The sequence below is a fragment of the Schistocerca piceifrons genome, chromosome X (assembly GCF_021461385.2).
Source record: "Schistocerca piceifrons isolate TAMUIC-IGC-003096 chromosome X, iqSchPice1.1, whole genome shotgun sequence".
In the NCBI taxonomy this organism is placed as follows: Eukaryota; Metazoa; Arthropoda; class Insecta; order Orthoptera; family Acrididae; genus Schistocerca; species Schistocerca piceifrons.
In genome coordinates this window covers 271418018-271439158 of record NC_060149.1, presented here as the reverse complement: position 1 = coordinate 271439158, position 21141 = coordinate 271418018, and the positions used below count along the sequence as shown (strand labels likewise).

Here is a 21141-nt window from a genome sequence, read left to right as displayed (position 1 = left end):
TATGGAGAGGCATTGGCATCTGCAGCAGCATGACTGAAAGTCCATCCTTTGTAGACAAAACAAACTGAACTTGCAACTTGAAGTGCATTAAGATTTTGCCTTGCATGTGATTGGTTGAATTCAACATTCGCAAATGAAAACTGCCATCTTTGTACCTCATTAGGGAACACTTGGACACCAGTACTCACTTTCTTCAGTTGGGTCACCTGACACTGTAATGCATAACACAGTCAGAAGATGGTGAATGATTTTAATTGTTGCCTACATTGATAGCAAAGATCTCAAGGCATGCAATAAGACCACAGGTACTGCCTTAACAAAGTAGATTTAACATACTGGATATTCATACACTTGTTCCCCGAATTCTGTTGAACAGGGTGGTAGTGATCAGATCTTTACTCAAGAATTCATAGTCCCTTTTAATGATTCTCTAACCAGTAAAATAAGAGTAATTTTAATGTAATTACAATATCATTTGTCCAGCTGTGGACTTTTATTGATTTTGTAAATATTATGATAGTCTCTTATGTCACATTTAGACACCCCTGTACCAACTGCCTCATGGTGTGTGGTGTGTGATAGGCATTTCATAATAATGTACCTGTAACATCCTACAACGTTTGGACAGAAATATGGAGACACCACAAGAAATGCATGCTTGAACATAAATGCAGGTGCTAGCCAAGTCTGTAGATTGTGAATGTTGTATTTGTCCATGAACGGCACCTGTGCAATGTCCTCAATTCATTCCAAGTGTCAGTCAAGGTTAGAACAGTATTCTGTGTAGTTGTGAGTATTTTATGTCAGAGCTATGTGAATTTGAAGATGGGTAACTTGTTGGTGCTTGTACAGTGCGTGCTTCTGTAACCAATGGAGCTCAAGTGTTTTGTGTTTCAAAAGGCACTTTATACCATGTATAGGGAAAGCAGAAAAATATCAGCTCCTAATTCAGGATGTGGACAAAAGTGTGTGTTGAATGATTGTGACAGATGGTCATTAAAGATGACTGTCACAAAAAAAGGACACAACAGCTGAAAAAGTCACAGCAGAACTGAACATCATATTTGCAAACCCTGTCAGTACCATAACAACTGTAAGGGTGCTCCATATGTTGGGAATTACAGGGCAAGCTGGAATTCTAAAATCATACATCAGTAATATAAATGCATGTAACAGGAAAACATGATGCTGAAGCCATGAAACATGGAATATGGAACAATGGAAGAAGGCCATTTGGTCAGATGAGTCTTTTTGTAATCCTGTTTCCAACTTCTGGCCAAGTGTACGTCACCAAGAGTGAAACCAGTTGTGTGTTTGGTGGTGATTTGGGCAGCCATATCATGGTACTCTATGGGCCCCACAGTTACTCCACTATGTTGGATTACTGCCAAGGTTTATGTGACATTTTTGGATGATCAGATCTATCCTATGTACAGTGTTTGTTCCCCAGTGGTGATGCTGTGTTCCAAGATGACAGGACTGGCTTTGTGGGCATGAAGATGAATTGTCCCATCTCCCTTCACCACCACAGTCACCAGATCTCAATATTATTGAAGCTTTGTGGTCTACTTTAGAGAGAAGTGTGCACAATCATTATCCACCTCCACGATCCCATCTCCCTTCACCACCACAGTCACCAGATCTCAATATTATTGAAGCTTTGTGGTCTACTTTAGAGAGAAGTGTGCACAATCATTATCCACCTCCACGATTGTTACCTGAACTTGCTACTATTTTGCAGCTGGAATGGTAAAGATTCCCTTGAAAATTGATATTTATCCATTCAGAGATGACTGGAAACTTACTTGAATGCCAACAGTTTTTCTACATCATATTAAGCATCATAACATGTTGTGGTTTTGGTGTTTATGTATTTTTGTCCACCCCGCTATCTAGTATGGGTCCCAGATTGCCAAAGAGTACTCGACAATTGTCAGGTCAGGGTTATGCAAGTAACCTGTTTGATTGGTGATTATTGCTTCATTCAAATTCAGCCAGAATTCCCTATAATTAGTTTTGTTTGCTCCATTTTATATTGTTCTAGATGCATTCTTCTGTGTTATGACTGTTCCCAGAGATTGGTTACCAGTCATGTAATGAACCAAAAACTGGTCCATCTTTCTCTTTTGACATATTAAATTACTTTTTTTTCTCCAAGTGTCAATAATACTCATTCCTTCCTGCAGTTTTTAATTATTTTCTGTCACTGAAGCTTTCCTACACACAATAGCACCATCCATGAACAGCCACATGGAACTTCTGATATTGTCCACCATGGTGTTTACCAATATTTTGAAGACTGATGATACTATAATAATCTCTTGGGGTACATCTAAATCTACTTTCATAACTGAAAATTTCTCCTCCTTAAGAATGATGTTCATATTTCTACAGGCCAGTAACTCCTCAGTTTAATCAGAAAGCTGGTTCAATATCATGTAAGGTCATTTTGTCCACCAGAGCATATAAAACTTGAAATGCATCTATGTTGTGTATGTTTGTGTTTTATATGTGTTTTTTTATTTTCAAGGAATATTTATTCCTAACTTATAATTTTCTAGAGTCTTTGAATCTTTCATATCTGCCTTCCTTAATGCCATTACTAACATACATTCCAAGTGCTGCTATCATATTTTTCAACAATTTCATCCTGGATGGAAAAAGTTATAATTAACACAGGATTCCATTATTTCTTGAACAAAGCACTGTTAATTTTGATCTATCTGCACCAGGAAAATATATTTTTGTAGTATACTTGCAGGCACTGATTACTGCATAAAATTTCTCACCGAATGCTTGATACTTCTACAATAATATTATGACTTACATTCAGTGTTACACTTTTCTGGTATATTTAAGATATGTCACGAATTTCTTCTATATTTCTGTCTTTTTTCACACATATATCATGTAGGTGATGTGTCTGTTCTTTGGTTCATGTTTATATCACAGGGACTCAGAATTCTAAGATATACATTTTATACATTAGTGTAGTGTATTACTTGTTATTTTGAGTCATGTGCTTAAAGCCTGTATCTGGAATTATGTGTGCGTATATGTCAAACACCTAACACATTATGTATAGACTTTCACTACAAATTTAATTATTGTCAATATCTTACTCAATTTTAAAATCTTAGTTCACTAGTGCTCATTTTACAGCCATTCATGTCTTATTTAAATTATGCTATTTTATCTTTTGTAGGAAGAAAACAACAACAATGTGTCCCCAGGTTCTGCAGAATCAGTCAATTCTAGTAACGCAAACAAAAGTGCAGTTGCGCGTAAGATGAACATTATTGCTGCAAACCCACTGCTCGCAGGTTTGTTTACATTCAGACCAGTTGACTGTTTGTTCACACAACAGAAGATCATTGTACAAGCATTGATGTGAAGCATTATGTGGCTTAACCTTGGACTTAAAGCTAGAGCATAAACAAATTTAGTTTTGCAATGGCATGAAAGTCATTAACATTTTGTAAATATAACTATAAAAATTATTAATTCAAGGCCAAATTTGCAGTTTGCTTCATACCACATTTTCATTATAAATTAGTTTACATAAACTAATAATCAGTTCTGAATTAACACTTAAACTGTATCTTGCATTAAGAAATGAAATTCTATACATTATGACACCTGTGTGAGTATAGACCACTGTCTTCGCTACTGATCATAGTAGAAGGTGGGAATGCAGTCACATATATTAGTAACAATAAATAAAATAGCTGCAGGCTGCAGTTATGGTGTTAAAAGTTTTATTGCATGTTTGGTTCCGAGACTTCACTCCTCATCCTCAGATGTATCTGTGCACACAGTAAAAACTGTTTTTTAAGATTACATGCATCAATGCATATACAACATAATATACATCTCTTGTAGAGTAACACTGTAAGCTAATCACTCTACCTGTCCTAAGGTTAAGTTAGAGGTCTTCATGACACATGCCAATACTAGTTGAATTATATTTACTATCTTTCAATGTTTGTGTCACTAAACATTGTAAAAAAATGGTATGGCACTGACAACAGCCTTTATACTGACCATTAGTAAATATTAATTGAAGAAGTACACTGAGGTTTAACTACGTATCCTCAAAGGTTATACATGGAAAAGTGAATATATTTAATATTCTCCCGTGGGAATGTCTCGAGAATGTAGTAGTTCCTATATTCACAACCACTATCTTTTGTGACCCAAAGCGCCATTATATCCTGGAAACTGAGTGATAACATTGTGGAATTACATTACACTGTTGAATTAGTGTTGGCATTTGCTATTAACAATTATATTTCCCATATATAAGGATGTAGCACAGATCTCTAACCCAACTTTAAGACAGGTAGAATGGTTAGCACACAAGAAATGTACATTATGTTGCATATCTACTGACATACATAGTGTTTAAAAAAATATTTTTTTAAAAAATTATGTGCTCAGGTACATACGAAAATGAGACATGAAGTTTCAAAACTGATCATGCAGTTACTCTTGTAACACTGTAACTCAACCTGAGGCTATTTTATTTATTGCTATAGATTGCACAGAAAAGCATCCTTGTTAAACAAAACTACAGGATTACTACTAGCTGATCTTTTAGGCAAATTCTTTCTTCAGAGAGTTGGTTCCAGAAGGGACATGTGATAGGGATATGGTAGAGGCTCTATTCAGTGAGTAATGATTTATTATCAAATAAATATTTTCCTTCCATCTTGTACTTTCCGTTCATTTAAATTACATGATTCACAACTCTTAACCTTTGAAACTTCCTGCTGTACCACACTCACCCACAAGGCTTATAGATGTGTAAGCATGCATGGTAATTTTACACAAGTTACCAGTGTAAGAAAAAGAGCGTTTAACTGCACTCACTTTATCACTTTTAAATTTATGCTTTATATGAATCAACAGAAGGCACACCTGTTCATGAATATGAAGGTAGACATAACCATAGCTGTAAGCTTGTGAAGCCAAGGAAATTTAGGCTAAAGAAAATCCTAACAGGAATCTAGTAGTTCTAACTGTAATTTATTTTCCACATTGTGCATGTCAACAGAAAATGGTAGTGGAAACACATTAAAAATTTCTTCTAACTTTTGGAAGTAAACTTTAATGAGTGGGAAATATTGTTTAATATTTTTGCTTGCTTTCTATATTTTGTGTTAACTACCATGTATTACAAAACTGTTGAGCAACTGAAGATTTTAATCTCTTTGATGAAAGTACCTGAAAGCAGAATTCTAATTGCTGCTTTGTCTGTACCCTCATCATCAAATGTCTTTCACTGTAAACCTGGATTGTTAATAGACTCCTTTTCAAAGGCTAAAATGTCTTTTTCCTGTCTTGTATCTTTCATTGTAGCTTAAAATGGCAATAAGGCATTATTAGAAAGGATCCTTTTTTCATCTACTAAAAAACAAAATGAAGAAAATTAGCATAAGAAACACAGCTTTCTCAGTAACATTACTAGCCATTTCTTTAATTTGATACTCACTTGACCAAATGACACACATGGCCCCTTTTTTTTCTCTGGGCACTGAGGCCTGTTTGCTGCTCAACCCTTCCTCTGTGTGATGAGCAACAATCTATCTGAATTCACATTATCAATATATATGTTGAGTACTCATCCAGAAAATATAAATAAATTGTCGTAGCAAAATATTGATGAAAGCAAAGATAAATCTTACTTTCTTTAGTCCCACCTTATGAGTACTGGTACTTAAATCCATCAGCAAAGCTTTCTTTGATTTCTCTCTTTGCTTGCTAGACATCGATTATTGTTCCCCTGCGAGGTACTATAATCTCGTGATTACAGTTGCACCAAAATGAAACTCTCAAAAGAGTTAAAGAAAAACTACTTGAAACATTTTGAACTGCTTGTGGTGTCAATGCACTGTTACCGAGGAATGTCTATGAGATAGAGCACTCTGAATTACCAGTGAGATGAACATATTGATTTTCAGGCTTTTTCAATCTGATAAAACAGATTCAGGAAATTATGCAAAAAGAAAGTTGAGAAATTATGAAGTTTACCTCAAGTCAACATGTCATTAACAGGTAATACATGTCTATCTGAAACTTAACATGTCTTCTTTATGCTAAATAGCAATCTGTCTTTTCCTACATTTTTGTGAATACCATAGAGGAATCCACAGCTGACATAAAAATTAAGTTTCTTGTTTTCTCTTAAAATACTATGCATAAAACCAATCAATCAGGTTTTGTGCAAGAGCTGCATACCTGCATTCAAACTGCACATTACCATTTCAAGTGAAAAAAGACAGAGTTTCTTGTGCAGTCAGTGAACACTACAACACATTCATATACAATTATACCACTGATAAGTATCACTGGATTACTATTTCTGCAGCTTTGTCTCTGACCTGAGGAACATCAAGGCAAATTAGAGCAAAAATTTTAAAAAAATGAATGTTTGCTTGCAAAAACCTTGTAATCTACATAGCAAAATCTGTAGAACATGGGAAAGAGTAAATTTTGATGTCACATCTCAAACGCCTTCTTACCACTTGAACAAAATAATTCAGTGCTTTTGTTGGACTCTTGGACTGGACATAATGACACTTTTGTCTTTAGGAAGAAGACAAAAAGACTGCTAATATAATTCAGATTCGATCTGGAACTAATTGTGTGATTCAACCTCTTGATAAAACAATTTTTCTAGTGTGTAAAGCATTTTTCAGAAAAATTGTTGGACAATATAATTTCTGATAGCTCTGTCACTTCAGGTTTATCAGTGGAAAAGTATTGTTGAACTTCAGTCATTTATGCATTGTCAGTTTCCATCAGCACATTTTACAAATTTTATCGTGTCTGCCTGGTACACAGCACAATATGCAGAACAACTTCCATGACCATCTCTTACTCCATTCCAGTTCTGTCTAAATAAAACTAGTAATTTCTGTGGAGTGCCTGAATGCATTAATATTTTGTCAAGTGTGCCTGATGTAAGGAAAATGCTTATTTTCATTTTTCTGACAATTACAGGAAATAAACAAGGAACTGTTTCATTGTTAGCAAAATGTACATTATTTAAAAATTATCATAAGGACTGTGCTACAGGAATTGTTATAACATACTTAATGTCAACAAATTACCTGTAATGTAGCATCATACACTGCCTTGCTTTTCTTCTCTCAGCTAGTCACTTGTGTAAGAAATCTGCAAGAGTTTAGCTGTTGATATTACCTGAAAGTTATTCAAAAAAATTAATGATGTGAGACATGTTCATTAGGGTTTAAGTGCTTAAAATACATGGATGTGCACTTTGCACTTTGCACTGTGTGGCACTGTCCTCATGTAATGGCTGTGTCTGCTTATTTGCGCATTACGCACTAGGCAAGAAGGGCTGTACAAACCTCCATTACAAGTAATTCTTCATGCGGCAAAAATGTGAAGCTTTAACTTTTTTTTCAAACACTTGCAATCCACCTTAGCAGCTAAAATCTTGATAGTGCATTTCTTTTGGTGCATTCTTCCTGTGTGGAAAATTTCATGGTACCCTTGATATGTCATACTGGACCATTCTCTGCTATGTTGAATAATGTGACTCACTGTGCATCATGTTCTGACATTCTGTTTACCACCAGATAGGCTTGTGTCTCTATGGGAAATGAAGGTGGTGTATTTGTCACAGTAGACAAGAAACTCAATTCAATGAGGGAAATAGAGGTAGTGTATTTGTCACAATAGATCAGAAACTCAAATGCAATGAGACAGAAATAGAAGCTGCATGTGAAATTAGTTGGGCACGATTCAGTATCAAGGTTGGGGATACAATTATAATTGGATTCGTGTATTGACCACCAGGCTCAGCTCTTGATTTAACCAAACACTACAGAGGAAACAGTTTGCTTGTAAGTACCCCAAACATACTATAAACATTAGTGCCCTGATCTTAATGATCTAAACACAGTGAAACATGCAAGCATTTATGATCTAAAACTTGGAAAATCTGATCTTGCATAATAAAATATGTCTTTATAAATTTTATTTAAAAATATCCTTGTTAGCTTTTTTATATGCCATGTAATACAAAACTCACTTTTGAACAAAATGTGAGTATAGTACTTATTTTTTGCAGTGTTTGAAACTAAGCAACATTTATTTTTGAGATATCTGCAGGAGTCTGAGAAAAAATGAAATACAGTGAAAACACCACCACCTATCCAAGCAATAAAACTGCTTTTCTACTGCCCACCACTTATTTAAACTATTCCAAAATAGTTATCATGTTTGTCAGTTTTCAGTTTCTGCAGAATTGCACTGGATCACAAGGTGCATTTTCCAGTTTTCCATTTTCAAAGACCGACAGTTGTTGCTGAGGATAGTTTTGAGCCCAGAACGCTCCTTTCCACATCACAGAACATCATAGAAGCATATCTGAAGGTGGCGGGCTCACTGCAGGCCAGCTTTGGTTTATTTCCTTCAAATGTTGTGATATTCCCAGAAAAAATGACACTAATTTTGTACATTGCATAATATCCATGATTCTACTGGAGAACACTTTGCAATTTGTTGTCACTTTGTCAACCGCATAACCATGAGCTAAACCCAACTCACTCCATGTTACGCAATTTCCAGATTGTCACACACTTGAGTACCAGCAGCTTCCAGTCATGTGATGACTTTTGATGTCCCTGAAAATTTGGCATTTATGTATGTGAAATTTCCGGACAAGTCATCTGTAAAGACCTCTTTCACAATTTTGATAGCACTTGATTCATGACTCTCAAGCTCACAAAAGATTGTCTTTATTTTGCCATAGTTAAATCGAAAACCCCATTGTGTAAGAACAGGCTGAGGGAGGACGGGCAGTGAAGACACTTGTTGATTGAATTTATGCACCTCTAGCAGAGCTTTAACATAGATTTTCTTGCCACAGGAAATTAATGTGTCTAGCTCTGGTTAATTTGATTGTAGCTCTTCTGCAACTCTGTGTAATGCATGTGCAAGGCAAGTGACATACACCATGATTTGGTAGAGAATCTGAAGCCCCATGGTGGCTTTAACCATGTATGAAGCACCATCTATTAGTGGCAGCAAAATGTCGTCTCTGTGCACATCATCTGGCCACATTGGCTTCATATAGTTGTCAAACAAAATAGCAATTGTCGAACTGTTTACTCTCATGAGAGTTTCATATGTTAGGAGGAACATTTCTCCAGGTCTCTCAACTTTCAGAACACCACCAACAACAACATTTGTATCATAACGTCCACCCAAATTGGTGATTTTATTTATAGACACCCAGACCTTTTGATCAGCAGCACTAATTCATATTTTGTTGAGCACCTCCTCTTAGCACACAGATAAATAGTTATTTCTGAATTTAGATTTATCTTGAAGTGGATGTGTTGTGTATTTCTCCAAGAACTGTCTGAAGTGTTGATACTTCAGCTTCTCCAATGGAATATTGTGAGTGACCATCATCTCACACACGTCCCTGAAGAATGATTGCATGGTTGTCTGCTAAAAATAACAGTGTTTGTCATTTTGAGCACTTCTCTTCACACAGCTACTGTGTTTGGTAGTATTACAGTGTTTTTGCACATTAAAACACTTTTCTGTACTAACTTTAACTTCACATATCTTACAAAATTATATTTTCCTGTCAGTTTTGTAAAACTTTTCCCCAAAATCACAAACAGTGCCACACAACTTTATGCTGTTCAAACACTTTACTTTCAGCATGTTGACTCAGACTGAGTTTGTATTCAAACTGAATCATGAGACCACATGTGCAATGTTCAATACATCAGAAGCTGCCTTTGTTGTCTCTGAGAGGGTTTCGTTGACCCTGTGGAACAATGTCTTATATCAGGGAACTGACTAGTGTGTTTTGCTGCTTGTCTACCATAATCCTAATAAACAAAGCTTTGTATTAGTTGGTGTGTTTATTTGTGATAGTATCACCTAGACATTGTCACATGCACAACGTTTTCATGTTTATATTCTTATGTCCTTATATGCATTTTTGGTAGCAGTTGACCAAAATATGGACATGCAATGGAACAATCACATAGGCCTCATTTGTGGATAAAACCGGCAGCAAACTATAGTTTATTGGTACAATAGTAGGGAAATGCAATCAATCTAGGAAGGAGATTGCATACAAATCGCTTTGCAACACATCATAGAATACTGCTCAAGTGTGTAGGACCCCTACCAGATAGGACTAACAGCAGATATTGAATGTATACAGAGAAGGGCAGCATGGATGGTCACAGGTTTGTTTGACCTGTGGGAGCATGTTACAAATTTTGAAACAATGGAACTGCCAGATACTTGAGGACAGATGTAAACTCTCCTGACTGAGCCTACTTATGAAGTTTCAAGAATTGGCTTTAAATGATGAGTCTGGGAATATACTAGAACCCTCTAAATATGGCTCCTACAGGGATCGTGTGGATAAGACCATGTTAATGACAGCATATATGGAGGCATTTAAAAATTCATCCTTCCTGCACTCCATATTTGAATGGAATGAGAAAAAACCCTGGAACTGGTACAATGGGAAATACCCTCTGCCATGTACTTCACAGTGGTTTTCAGAGTGTAGATGTAGATGATTAGTAACAGTTGTTCTACCTACTTATTAATTACTTCCTTTAAGTTTGATAACACTTCTACTATGACATAGGAAGGGATAATATAGGCTGGCTTCATAACTATATCTTGACTGTAGAAACAACAAGTCTGACCCCTCCCTCTTCCCATTAACATGTTTCACCATAAATACAATTTCACAAATGTAACATGATAATTAGTTAAATTTAACCTAAATAAGTAGCGAAACATACTGACAACCAACACAAAGCACAATTACAGTGCAAAAGATACCTCACTTCAACTAAAAAGATAGTAACTTGAAAAATCTTCAAATAACTTCACAAACATCCATTTGGATTTTGCTCTGGAGTGCTGATGTTCAGTTCAGTGCCTGAATTTCTAAACCAGGTACAACTGAAGTTGCAAAATTGTTGTCAACAGTAGTGTAGCTTGGTAATTCTTTCTTTCATTTGTTTGTGACAGTATGTACCATATTTGTATTCTACCTCAAATAAATAAATAGTTTGGCTTTCATTAACTAAACATAATGTTTACAAATTCTTTAATGATAATTTGATCATATTGTATCAACAAACTCAAATATCCTTACAGCAAAATTTCCACAAAATTAATTATTAGTTAAACATTATGTATTTGAAAATCTTTAATAACATTTAAGATACATTGTATTGATCTGCAAAAGTAAATGGTAGCATAGCTAACTTTTGACTACAAACTAATAGAAAATGGATAGCAGTTGGCAGTATGAATTAGCTTTGATGGATAGACAGGCTGGATGAAGAGAGATGCAGCACAGAAAATGAAAACAGAAACAGCACTACAACACTCTGAGGCCTTGTGCATGACATGAAAATAGCATACAAAGTGTTTATGTCTCTCTGAGGATTTATACAAAATAGACCCTCAGTATTACAGCAAAATTAAACATACGTGCAACTTCTTAGTAAACACAGTGTAATTCAGTTCAAAGCACCAAAATATGAATCACAACATAGTTATCAGAGCATTGAGTCATTATAATGCAACATAATTCCTTGTACTAGCCACTGAATAACACAGGTGGTCTCTAAGTCAGTCCACATAACAAATCATACTTCCTAGTAAAAGGCATATCCTAGACTAAAGTTAAATGAAAAAGAACAACAGAAATCCTAGCACTAAGATAGACATAAATCAAATAATCACTAGAAAAATCATCAGTCAGTAGTGTTCATAGTGCAGAATAAATCTTAGCATAACATAATCATAGCAAAAGTTAAAAGTTCATTCAGTAATAAATCAACGAATAAGTCTTTTAGTCACAGACAGGCACAATAAAAAGAATGGTAAACAAGTAAGCCTTCAGCCAAAAGGCCTCCTTCTCAATTAGACAACATAAACACACAGATACATTCAAACACAACTCCACACACATGACCACTGTCCCTCACTGCCAAGGCCAGACTCTGGCTTCAGTAGCCACTGACACTTGCCTAATTCAGAAGAAGGCCTTTTGGCTGAAAGCTTACTTGTTTAGCAGTCTTTATGTTGTGCCTGTCTGCAACACAACATCTCCACTATATCACTATATGCTGAGTAGCTATCTATGCTTTTCATAATATTGTCATTATTCCATTATGCATGTTTCATCAGTTGAAAAAGTCTTTTAGTTCTTTCTTGGAGACAAACATGTGTAGTTATACATCACTATTGTTTCTCTGTCACACATTAGTCTATCTAGTGGGTTTCAGCTCTCTTAATTAACATAGCCTCAGTTACTTTTTCCATTACACTCTTGTGACTATACATAACCTTGCTTTTACATTTTACTGTTAGCCTTTTCCTTAAAGCAACTGTCAAAACAAAACTGTCTAACTTTTGAACATAAGAAATAGCTCCCCTGTCACACATTTTACTTCCTTTTTTCCTTAATGTAACTGACAGATTCAACTTACAAAATTTCCCATCAGTATCAAATATTTCACATAAATTGGCATAATTTATCACACTACCACAAAGTTGTTTCAAATTATTTTTAAACTGGTTACAGAATTCTTTTTGATGTCTCTCTGATCAGTCAAATTGCAATTGCTTACAAAAGTTAGATAGTCTATCCCAAACAGATTCCTTACACACAAGATATTTTGGATGGTTTCACTCATCACCAATGCCATCTGCTACATTCAAAACATTGATTTCTACACATTCATTGCAGTAAATAATTACAACATCAACTTTTTTAACTACATCAGATACATCAAGGTTTTCTACATTAATTACAGTACATTTCTGTACTTATAAACCAACTTCCAGCTGAACATTTGACTGTTTCTGCTCTGATCTGACAGAAATGCTCAAGTCACAAATTCCTGATTTAACAATTGTAAGGCTGTTCTGAAGTTTACTTTTAATTTTATGAATTTTGTTACAGTTCATAATACATTTTTGATATGATGTTCCTCCTATTTGTCTTTTCATTCTTTGAATGATTCACACAAATTGCCTTTTAGTTTTTTTAATTCTCTCTGGAGCATTTATATTTTCTTTTGCATTAATCCACAATTATCTCTCCCCAATGTTTTTAGCTCAATTTTAAAAAATCGATTATTTTCATTGATGTATTAGTCATAAATTTATTATCACACAGTTCTTACAATATTAAAACTGAGCTAGCTAGCACAATTTTAAAGAAGACATAGGACTCAAATTCATAAGTAACAGAGTTTAAATTACCATCTAGTGTTCTTCAATTAAATTTTCGATGATTTAATGACAATGTTATGGAAACGTTAGACTCTACCCACCATATAGTGGAAATGAGTTGCAGACAGGCACAACAAAAAGACTGTGAAGCAAGTAAACTTTTGGTCAAACAGCTTTCTTCTGAATTAAACAACACACACACACACACACACACACACACACACACACACACACACACACACACGTATGTATTCAAGCAAATGCAACTCTCACACGCATGACTGCCATCTCTTGCTGCCGAGGCCTTGACACCCGGAAATGGTGGTCATGTGTGTGAAAGTTGTGTTTACATGAATGTATATCTGTGTGTGTGTGTTTGTGTGTGTGTGTGTGTGTGTGTGTGTGTGTGTGTGTGTCGTCTAATTCAGAACAAGGCTTTCTGGCTGAAAGTTTGCTTGTTTAGCAGTCTTTTTGTTGTGCCTGTCTGTGACTCAACATTTCCACTATATGGGCCATAGCAATCTATCCTTCTCATAATATTGTCATTATTCCATCCTGGACTTTCCATTGTTTAATTTTTGATGGTTTCTTATAAATACATTTTACAGAGGCCTAGATGATTCCCTGAACAAGTCCTGGCTGCTTTCTTACCCGTTCGTGCTCAGTTTAAGCTAATTATATCTTTAACTGTAATAAATATTATTTATTTTCATTTATATGTGTAATATGTGAAGAAAGATTCCTATTTATTTGATCTTCACATTTAAGAATCTAATAATTATCTTTTGTCAATGTGCAGTCGGTAGTTGTGATCTACAGATATTTATATGTAGAGTATCTCAGTCTTTTGATATACAGTTTCCAACTGTGTACCTGAGTAATTCATACTGGTATAACATTTGTGACAGCTTCATTTGCTATTATTTTTGTTGTGGTCTCCAGTCAAAAGAGTAGTTTGATGCACCTTTCTATACTAATCTATCCTCTACATGTATCTTCATCTTTGCATAACTGCATCAAACTGTATCCAATTGAAACTGCTTACTGTATTTAAGCATTGGTCTCCTTCTATAATCCTTCAACCACACTTTTTCCTCTATTGCTAGATTAACTGTTCCTTGGTGTCTCACTGTGTGTCCCATCAAACTATTCCTTCTTTACTTGAATTTATGCCATAAAGCTCTTTTTCCCCATTTAAATAGAGTGCCTCTTCCTTAGCTACATGACCTACCCATTTAATGTTCAGCGTCCTTTAATACCATAAAGAGCTTCTATTTTACCCTACACTCCAGAAAAATACTTTCATAGAAGAATTCCCAACACTGAACTTTAATTATATGCTACCATTCTTTTCTTTTTTTTTTTTTTTTGCCAGGGAAGTTTTTCTTGCTATTGCCAGTCTGCATGTTATACTTTCTTAAATTCAACTATTGTTACTTATTTTGTAGCCCAAATTGGAAAACTCATCTACTACTTTTATGGTGTCATTCCCTAATCTTATTCCTCAGGACTGCATGATTTAAGGAGAATACACTTTTTTTGCCTCTTTCCAAAGCATTGTCCATTCCCTTTATGTGATTGTCCAAGTCCTGTGCCAACAGAATTACAACGTCATCAGCAAACCTACAGATTTCATTGATTCTCTGCAAACTTCAATGTCCCTTCCAAATTCCTCCTTGGTCTTCTTTACTGCTTACTCAGTGGGCACTTTGAATAACATGAGGGACAGGCTAGGCTAAACCTGTCTCACTCTGTTCTCAAATACAGCCTCGATTTTATGACCACTGATTCTTATATATAAGTCTGTATTGTGTGCAAGAGGGTAGAGAACCTACCACTCCTTGTATTTTACTCTTGCTACCTTCAGAATTTCAAAGAGTATATTCCAGTCAACTTTGTGAAAAAAAATTCAAAATTTGCATAAGCAGTCCATGTTCTAAGCTACGTCATAGGATCAGTATTGCTTTGTGTGTTCTCACATTTGTCTGGAGCCCAAACTGATCATCCTGCAGGTCCAATTTCACAAGTTGTTTCACCCTTCTGTAGATAATTTCTGTCAGTATTTTCCAATCACTGATTAAACTGATGTTTCAGTAACACTCATATCTGTTTGCACCTGCCTTGTTTTGAAATTGTTCTTGACGTCTGAGAGTATTTTCCTTGTCTTATAAAGCCTACATACCAGGTGCAATAGCTCTGTCATGGTTGGTTCTCTCAAGGAAGTTAATAGTTCTGAGGGAATGTTTCTGCTGTAGGATCCTTGTTTTAACTTAGATCTTTCCATGTCCTGTCCAATTCTAATAGTAGTAGTAGTAGTAATATTTATCCATATATCTCTTTTACAAGGATATTGGATATGTCTTTGGATTGTGACTGAGAACAACAAAAATAAAGTAATTCACTTATACAGACATTTAAAGTCTTACAGGCCTAGAATTACAAGGGTGAATGGATGGTTAGCACTGGCGTTATAGTAGGAACCACCTAGGCATTGGCTTGAAATTATTTAAGGAAACTACAGAAAACATAAATCAGGATGGCTGTATGAAGATTGTAGTATTTTCTTCATCCACACCTCTTTCCTTCCTTTTCCCATTCCAGAATATTGTCTTCATGTTTCTTCCCTTGTTATAATCCTTTTAAATAATCTTTCTGGTGTGGTGAACTAAGGATATATTTTGTAGCAAGAATAGAACACAGCACTTAAGAATGGTGATGTTAATAGTGAAAAAACATCGATACACATAAACATCATATTGAGGCAAAGCATAAATAAAACAAAGAATATACACTTTTAAAGTTGACAGGTTTCACAGAACACAAAGCTAGGTGCTACAGTAGGAGGGAATAAAATACATAAAGTTTGCTTTATTTACTTCAGTACTTTCCTCTAGATCTGTCTGTGGTGAGCAAAATATTTTCCAGCAAGAAAAACAAAATAATAAGGGAATGGAAGACATCTGTTACAAAGTCCTATCTTAGTACGCATTGCTCTAAATTTGTTTGAGTTTAAAGGCTTTGTAAACATGTCCCCAAGCTAATTTTTAGAATGCACATAGTCTACATTGATATCCCCATGGTGATAGAGATCATGCACAAAATAATAATGTACATCAGTGGTCTTAGAACATTTGTGGAATTCTGGATTTTTCACTAATTTAGTGGTGTTTGTATTAGCAATGAATAATATGGACATACCCCTTTTCCCGCTAATCTCCAGCAACAGTTGATTAATCGTACCAATTCCTGGGCTCCTTCACTGGCAGTAATGAACTCTGCATCAGTGGTGCATAGTGTGACTGATTTCTGCAGTTAAGACATCCATAATATAGCCATGTTGCTGTTCACTGAGACAAAACCATTATTAATTGTCTTGTTTTAGAATTGCATGTGAAGTCAGCATCAGTATAGAAACAAAGTTTACCACCAGAAGAAGTGGTGAATAAATCCAAGCCTGAGGTACCATAAGGACACCTGAAAATGCATCTTATGGTGGTCCAGTCAGAAGAAGTGGGATTAGCCATTGATTTAGCAACTTTTGAAACAGTATAAGCAAGATCTGGATGATTAGCACATCAGATGCATTAATGATCCTCCAGCTGAACAGCTCCAAATGACACACCTGTCATGAGTCATATATATTTCTGCATCAAAGTTTTCATACAAAAGTGCAGTTCTAACACTAAATTGACCAAGCTTCAAGTTTTCTTCAGCAGTAATTGCTGTTAAGATATGAACAGCATCATAATGACCAACTGAACTAAAAGTTTCATCATATTCAAGTACTGTATGTTTAAACATGCCGCAAACAAGCATGATATTTATCAGATGATCCATCAGGTTTATATTTTATGTGAAGTATCCACTGATTATTGGCCACATGTTTGCCATTAGGCAGTTCTACCAACTTGCAAATCAAAGGTCTTCATTTCTTCTGTCAATGAATTAAAACAGTTATTGTAATCATGGCTTCACTGAAGTTTGCTAGTGCAAGCTATTAACAGATTTCTTTTGTCAGACAAACTAACACATTTGTTTTCTGAGACTGATGAATCTAGTAACCTAATTCATAATAACTAAACTCATTAGTAAAATTCTTAGTTACTAGACTCAGTTTGATCAATATCAGATTTAATTTTTTCATCTGATCAAACATTACTGTTCAAGTCACTTCCCCCTTCTATTTTTTGAGGTATAGAATTAAATTCCAGCTTATTCAATTTCCAGTTGTACATAAGTACTCTGGTTGAAGATCAACATTGTTGTTGTTGTTGTTGTTGTTGTTGTTGTGGCCTTCAGTCTTGAGACTGGTTTGAGGCAGCTCTCCATGCTACTCTATCCTGTGCAAGCTTCTTCATCTCCCAGTACCTACTGCAACCTACATCCTTCTGAATCTGCTTAGTGTATTCATCTCTTGGTCGCCCTCTATGATTTTTACCCTCCACGCTGCCCTCCAATGCTAAATTTGTGATCCCTTGATGCCTCAAAACATGTCCTACCAACCGATCCCTTCTTCTAGTCAAGTTGTGCCACAAACTTCTCTTCTCCCCAATCCTATTCAATACCTCCTCATTAGTTACATGATCTACCACCTTATCTTCAGCATTCTTCTTTAGCACCACATTTCGAAAGCTTCTATTCTCTTCTTGTCCAAACTAGTTATCGTCCACGTTTCACTTCCATACATGGCTACACTCCATACAAATACTTTCAGAAACGACTTCCTGACACTTAGATCTATACTCGATGTTAACAGATTTCTCTTCTTCAGAAACGCTTTCCTTGCCATTGCCAGTCTACATTTTATATCCTCTCTACTTTGACCATCATCAGTTATTTTACTCCCTAAATAGCAAAACTCCTTTACTACTTTAAGTGTCTCATTTCCTAATCTAATTCCCTCAGCATCACCCAATTTAATTTGATTACATTCCATTATCCTCGTTATGTGATTTGATTACATGATGTTTTGATGGGGTCCACACTTTGAAGGCATCTTTGTCATTCACATAACCAATAAAATGGCCAGACATAGCCTTGTCATGAAATTTCTTTGGAAAATAAATAAACATTGCAAAACAAAAATATGTAAATAGCTAAAAGTGTTGAACATTTTGCCAGTCTACAACTCAAAAGGTGTTTTCTCATGACACTTAACTCCCCAGTATGCTTTAATAGAAAAATGGCTGTGTTACATGCAGGAGCCCAAAAAGATTTAGGTAATTTGCTAGATGATAACATGGAGTGACTAAATTTTATTATTTGATAATTTACTTGTTCAGAAAAACCATTTTGCTCAAGCACACCTGGTCAAGTAAAACAAAACTCACCACCACAGTCTCATAGTACTGCAGCTACGGAATTGCAATTAAACTCTCCTCCACCGTCAGAACAAATACTTTTATTCTCTGACCAGTAGCATCACAGTCCTTCAAAAATGTTTTCAGATTGTCAGCTGTTTCAGATTTATTTTATATGATGTATATCCAAGCAAAACAAAAATAATTATCTTTGAAAATCTATCTTTGAAAATAATTCATAAAGCCAAGAATGCACACAACACAGAATGAGTTGGTGTCAGAACATGTAGGTGATATAACAAAGAAAGAGACCACATATCATGTGTGGCATTTGTCTTAATGACCAAATCCATCATGCTTACCATGTAATTGTTCTTCTGAAGTCACTAGATAACAAAGACACATGTTCATAATATACATTGAATCAATAAGTTCTCTTGTGCCAGCTTTTTCACTATGTCGCCAAATGATAAAAGCTTTGTTATCCTAAGTAGATTACACCCACATTGTGCAACTTCATGAACAGAGAAAATTTGGTGTCTCATATCACGTAAATGCCAAATATTATCTTGCAAAGCAGATGTCCAATTACTGTTTATGCATATTTCAGTATTAATACAACCAACCTCATGCACAAAAAAACATCATGTCCATCTGTCTGTACACATTGTCGACTCAGAAACTTTTCAAACATAGTGAAATGCCATTTATTTGGTGAAATTTTGTGTGTCATGCCAGAGTCAGAATCCCAGAGTAAGTGCTATCAAAATTAGTATGAACTAACAAGTCAATGGCAAGAGATGTACACAGATGGAAAAAAATTACAACACCAAGAAGGAGTTGTGTGACATAAACAGACATTGCTAGGTGTGTTTCTACATGTGAAAGATGATGTCTAATCAAATTTGTCACCAGTCACTTAAGAACGGTACTAGTAATGCCACTATTAGGGTGCAAATCTGGTTTGCTTTAAGTACACCCTGTAACAGTTGTGAGCAGTAGTTATCTTTGAGATTGGAGGTGGTGAGTTGATGTTACTTAAGAATGCCTTTAAGGTGACAAAGATACCATTATCAACACCTCACTGACTTTGAATGGGGTTGTGTTAAAGGACTACCAAAAGCTGGAAGTTCCCTCTGCAATATTCAAGAAAGACTTAGCAGGAATGTAGCCACTGTACATGACTGCTGGCAGTGGTGTTCACACAAGAAGACTGTGCTGCAGACCACAACATGGCACTACCAAGAGGGAAGGCAATTATGTTCAGTGTATGGCTCTGGTGCATTGTACTGCATCTACAGCAGCAGTCTGACTTGCAGATGGCACCACAGTGACACAACGAACTGTTACAAATCAGTTACTTCAAGGACAGCTCCAAGCCACATGTCTCGTAGTGTGCATTCCATTGACCACAATCCACTGCCATTTGTGATTTCAGTTGTGTCAAGTGAGAGCCCATTCAAGAGTAGGGTGGAGGTATGTTGCGTTTTCTGATTAAAGCTGGTTCTGACTTGGTGCCAGTGATGGCTGGGTATTGGTTAGGGGAAGGCCCGTTGAAGACCTGCAACCAACCTGTCTGCATGTTAGACACACTGGGCCTACACCTGGAGTTATGGTCTGAGGTGTGATGTTGTATTACAGCAGGAGCACTCTCGTGGTTATCCAATATATCATGACTGCAAATTTGTAGATCATTCTAGTGATTTGACCTGTTGTGCTGCAATTCATAAACAGCATCCAGGAGCTGTTTTCCAACAGGAGAGCACTCATAGAGTGTCAACATGTTGCCTTGGACTGCTTGATCACCAGATCTGTCTCCAATCAAGCACATACAGGATATCATCAGATGACAACTCATCCACAAATAGCATTAACCATCCCAGTATTGACCAACAAAGTGTTACAGGCATAGAACTCCATACCACAAACTGACATCAGCCACCTGTGTAACACAATGCATGTACATTTGCATGCTTGCATTCAATATTCTGCTGGTTAGACTGGTTATTAATGTACCAGCATTTCACATTTGCAATAGCTTATCTCGCACTTACACTAACTTGTGATCTTGCAATGTTAATCACTTAAATATTTTACCCAGATAAATATACTCCTGAGAGTTCATTACAGTACATTAATTATTCTTTTGGCGTTGCAGGTTTTTTACTATTGGTGTATCTGGTTTGCTGTTCACTGTTAAACTGGAACTAGAACTAGAACTATTATTGCAAGCTGTCGCCCTTCTTTCATCTGGAGCCTTGCACCTTTGGCAGTTTGCAGTAGCATGTTCAATTTTCTTGCAATACAGATATGAATGATTTTCTTTCCTCTTTGGCTTATTTCACTCTGTTGTGATTTTCCTCTGTTCTGAGTGTTGCTCATTCAATTTTGATTTTGTGTAGAAAGTATAAGTTGCCTCAGTCTTTCCACATGTAGATTGCAAATTCTCAAACACAAATTTGCAATAAGGAGCTTTGTCGTCTGCTCAGATTCAGCAACACAATATCAGGCAAACCTGTAAAACTGATATTTGGGACCTATGTTTTGAAAGTACAGTGATAAAACAATG

At 35.8% G+C, this 21141-nt stretch overlaps 1 protein-coding gene across 1 annotated transcript in view; it reads left to right on the top strand.

Annotated features, from left to right (window-relative positions):
• Nucleotides 1-21141, top strand: part of LOC124722304 (ecdysone-induced protein 74EF-like) — a 237050-nt gene that overhangs the window by 175778 nt on the left and 40131 nt on the right. Inside the window, exon 6 of the mRNA XM_047247486.1 lies at nt 3206-3323. Coding sequence (XP_047103442.1) covers nt 3206-3323 — 118 coding nt within the window. The remainder of the gene's footprint in view (nt 1-3205; nt 3324-21141) is intronic.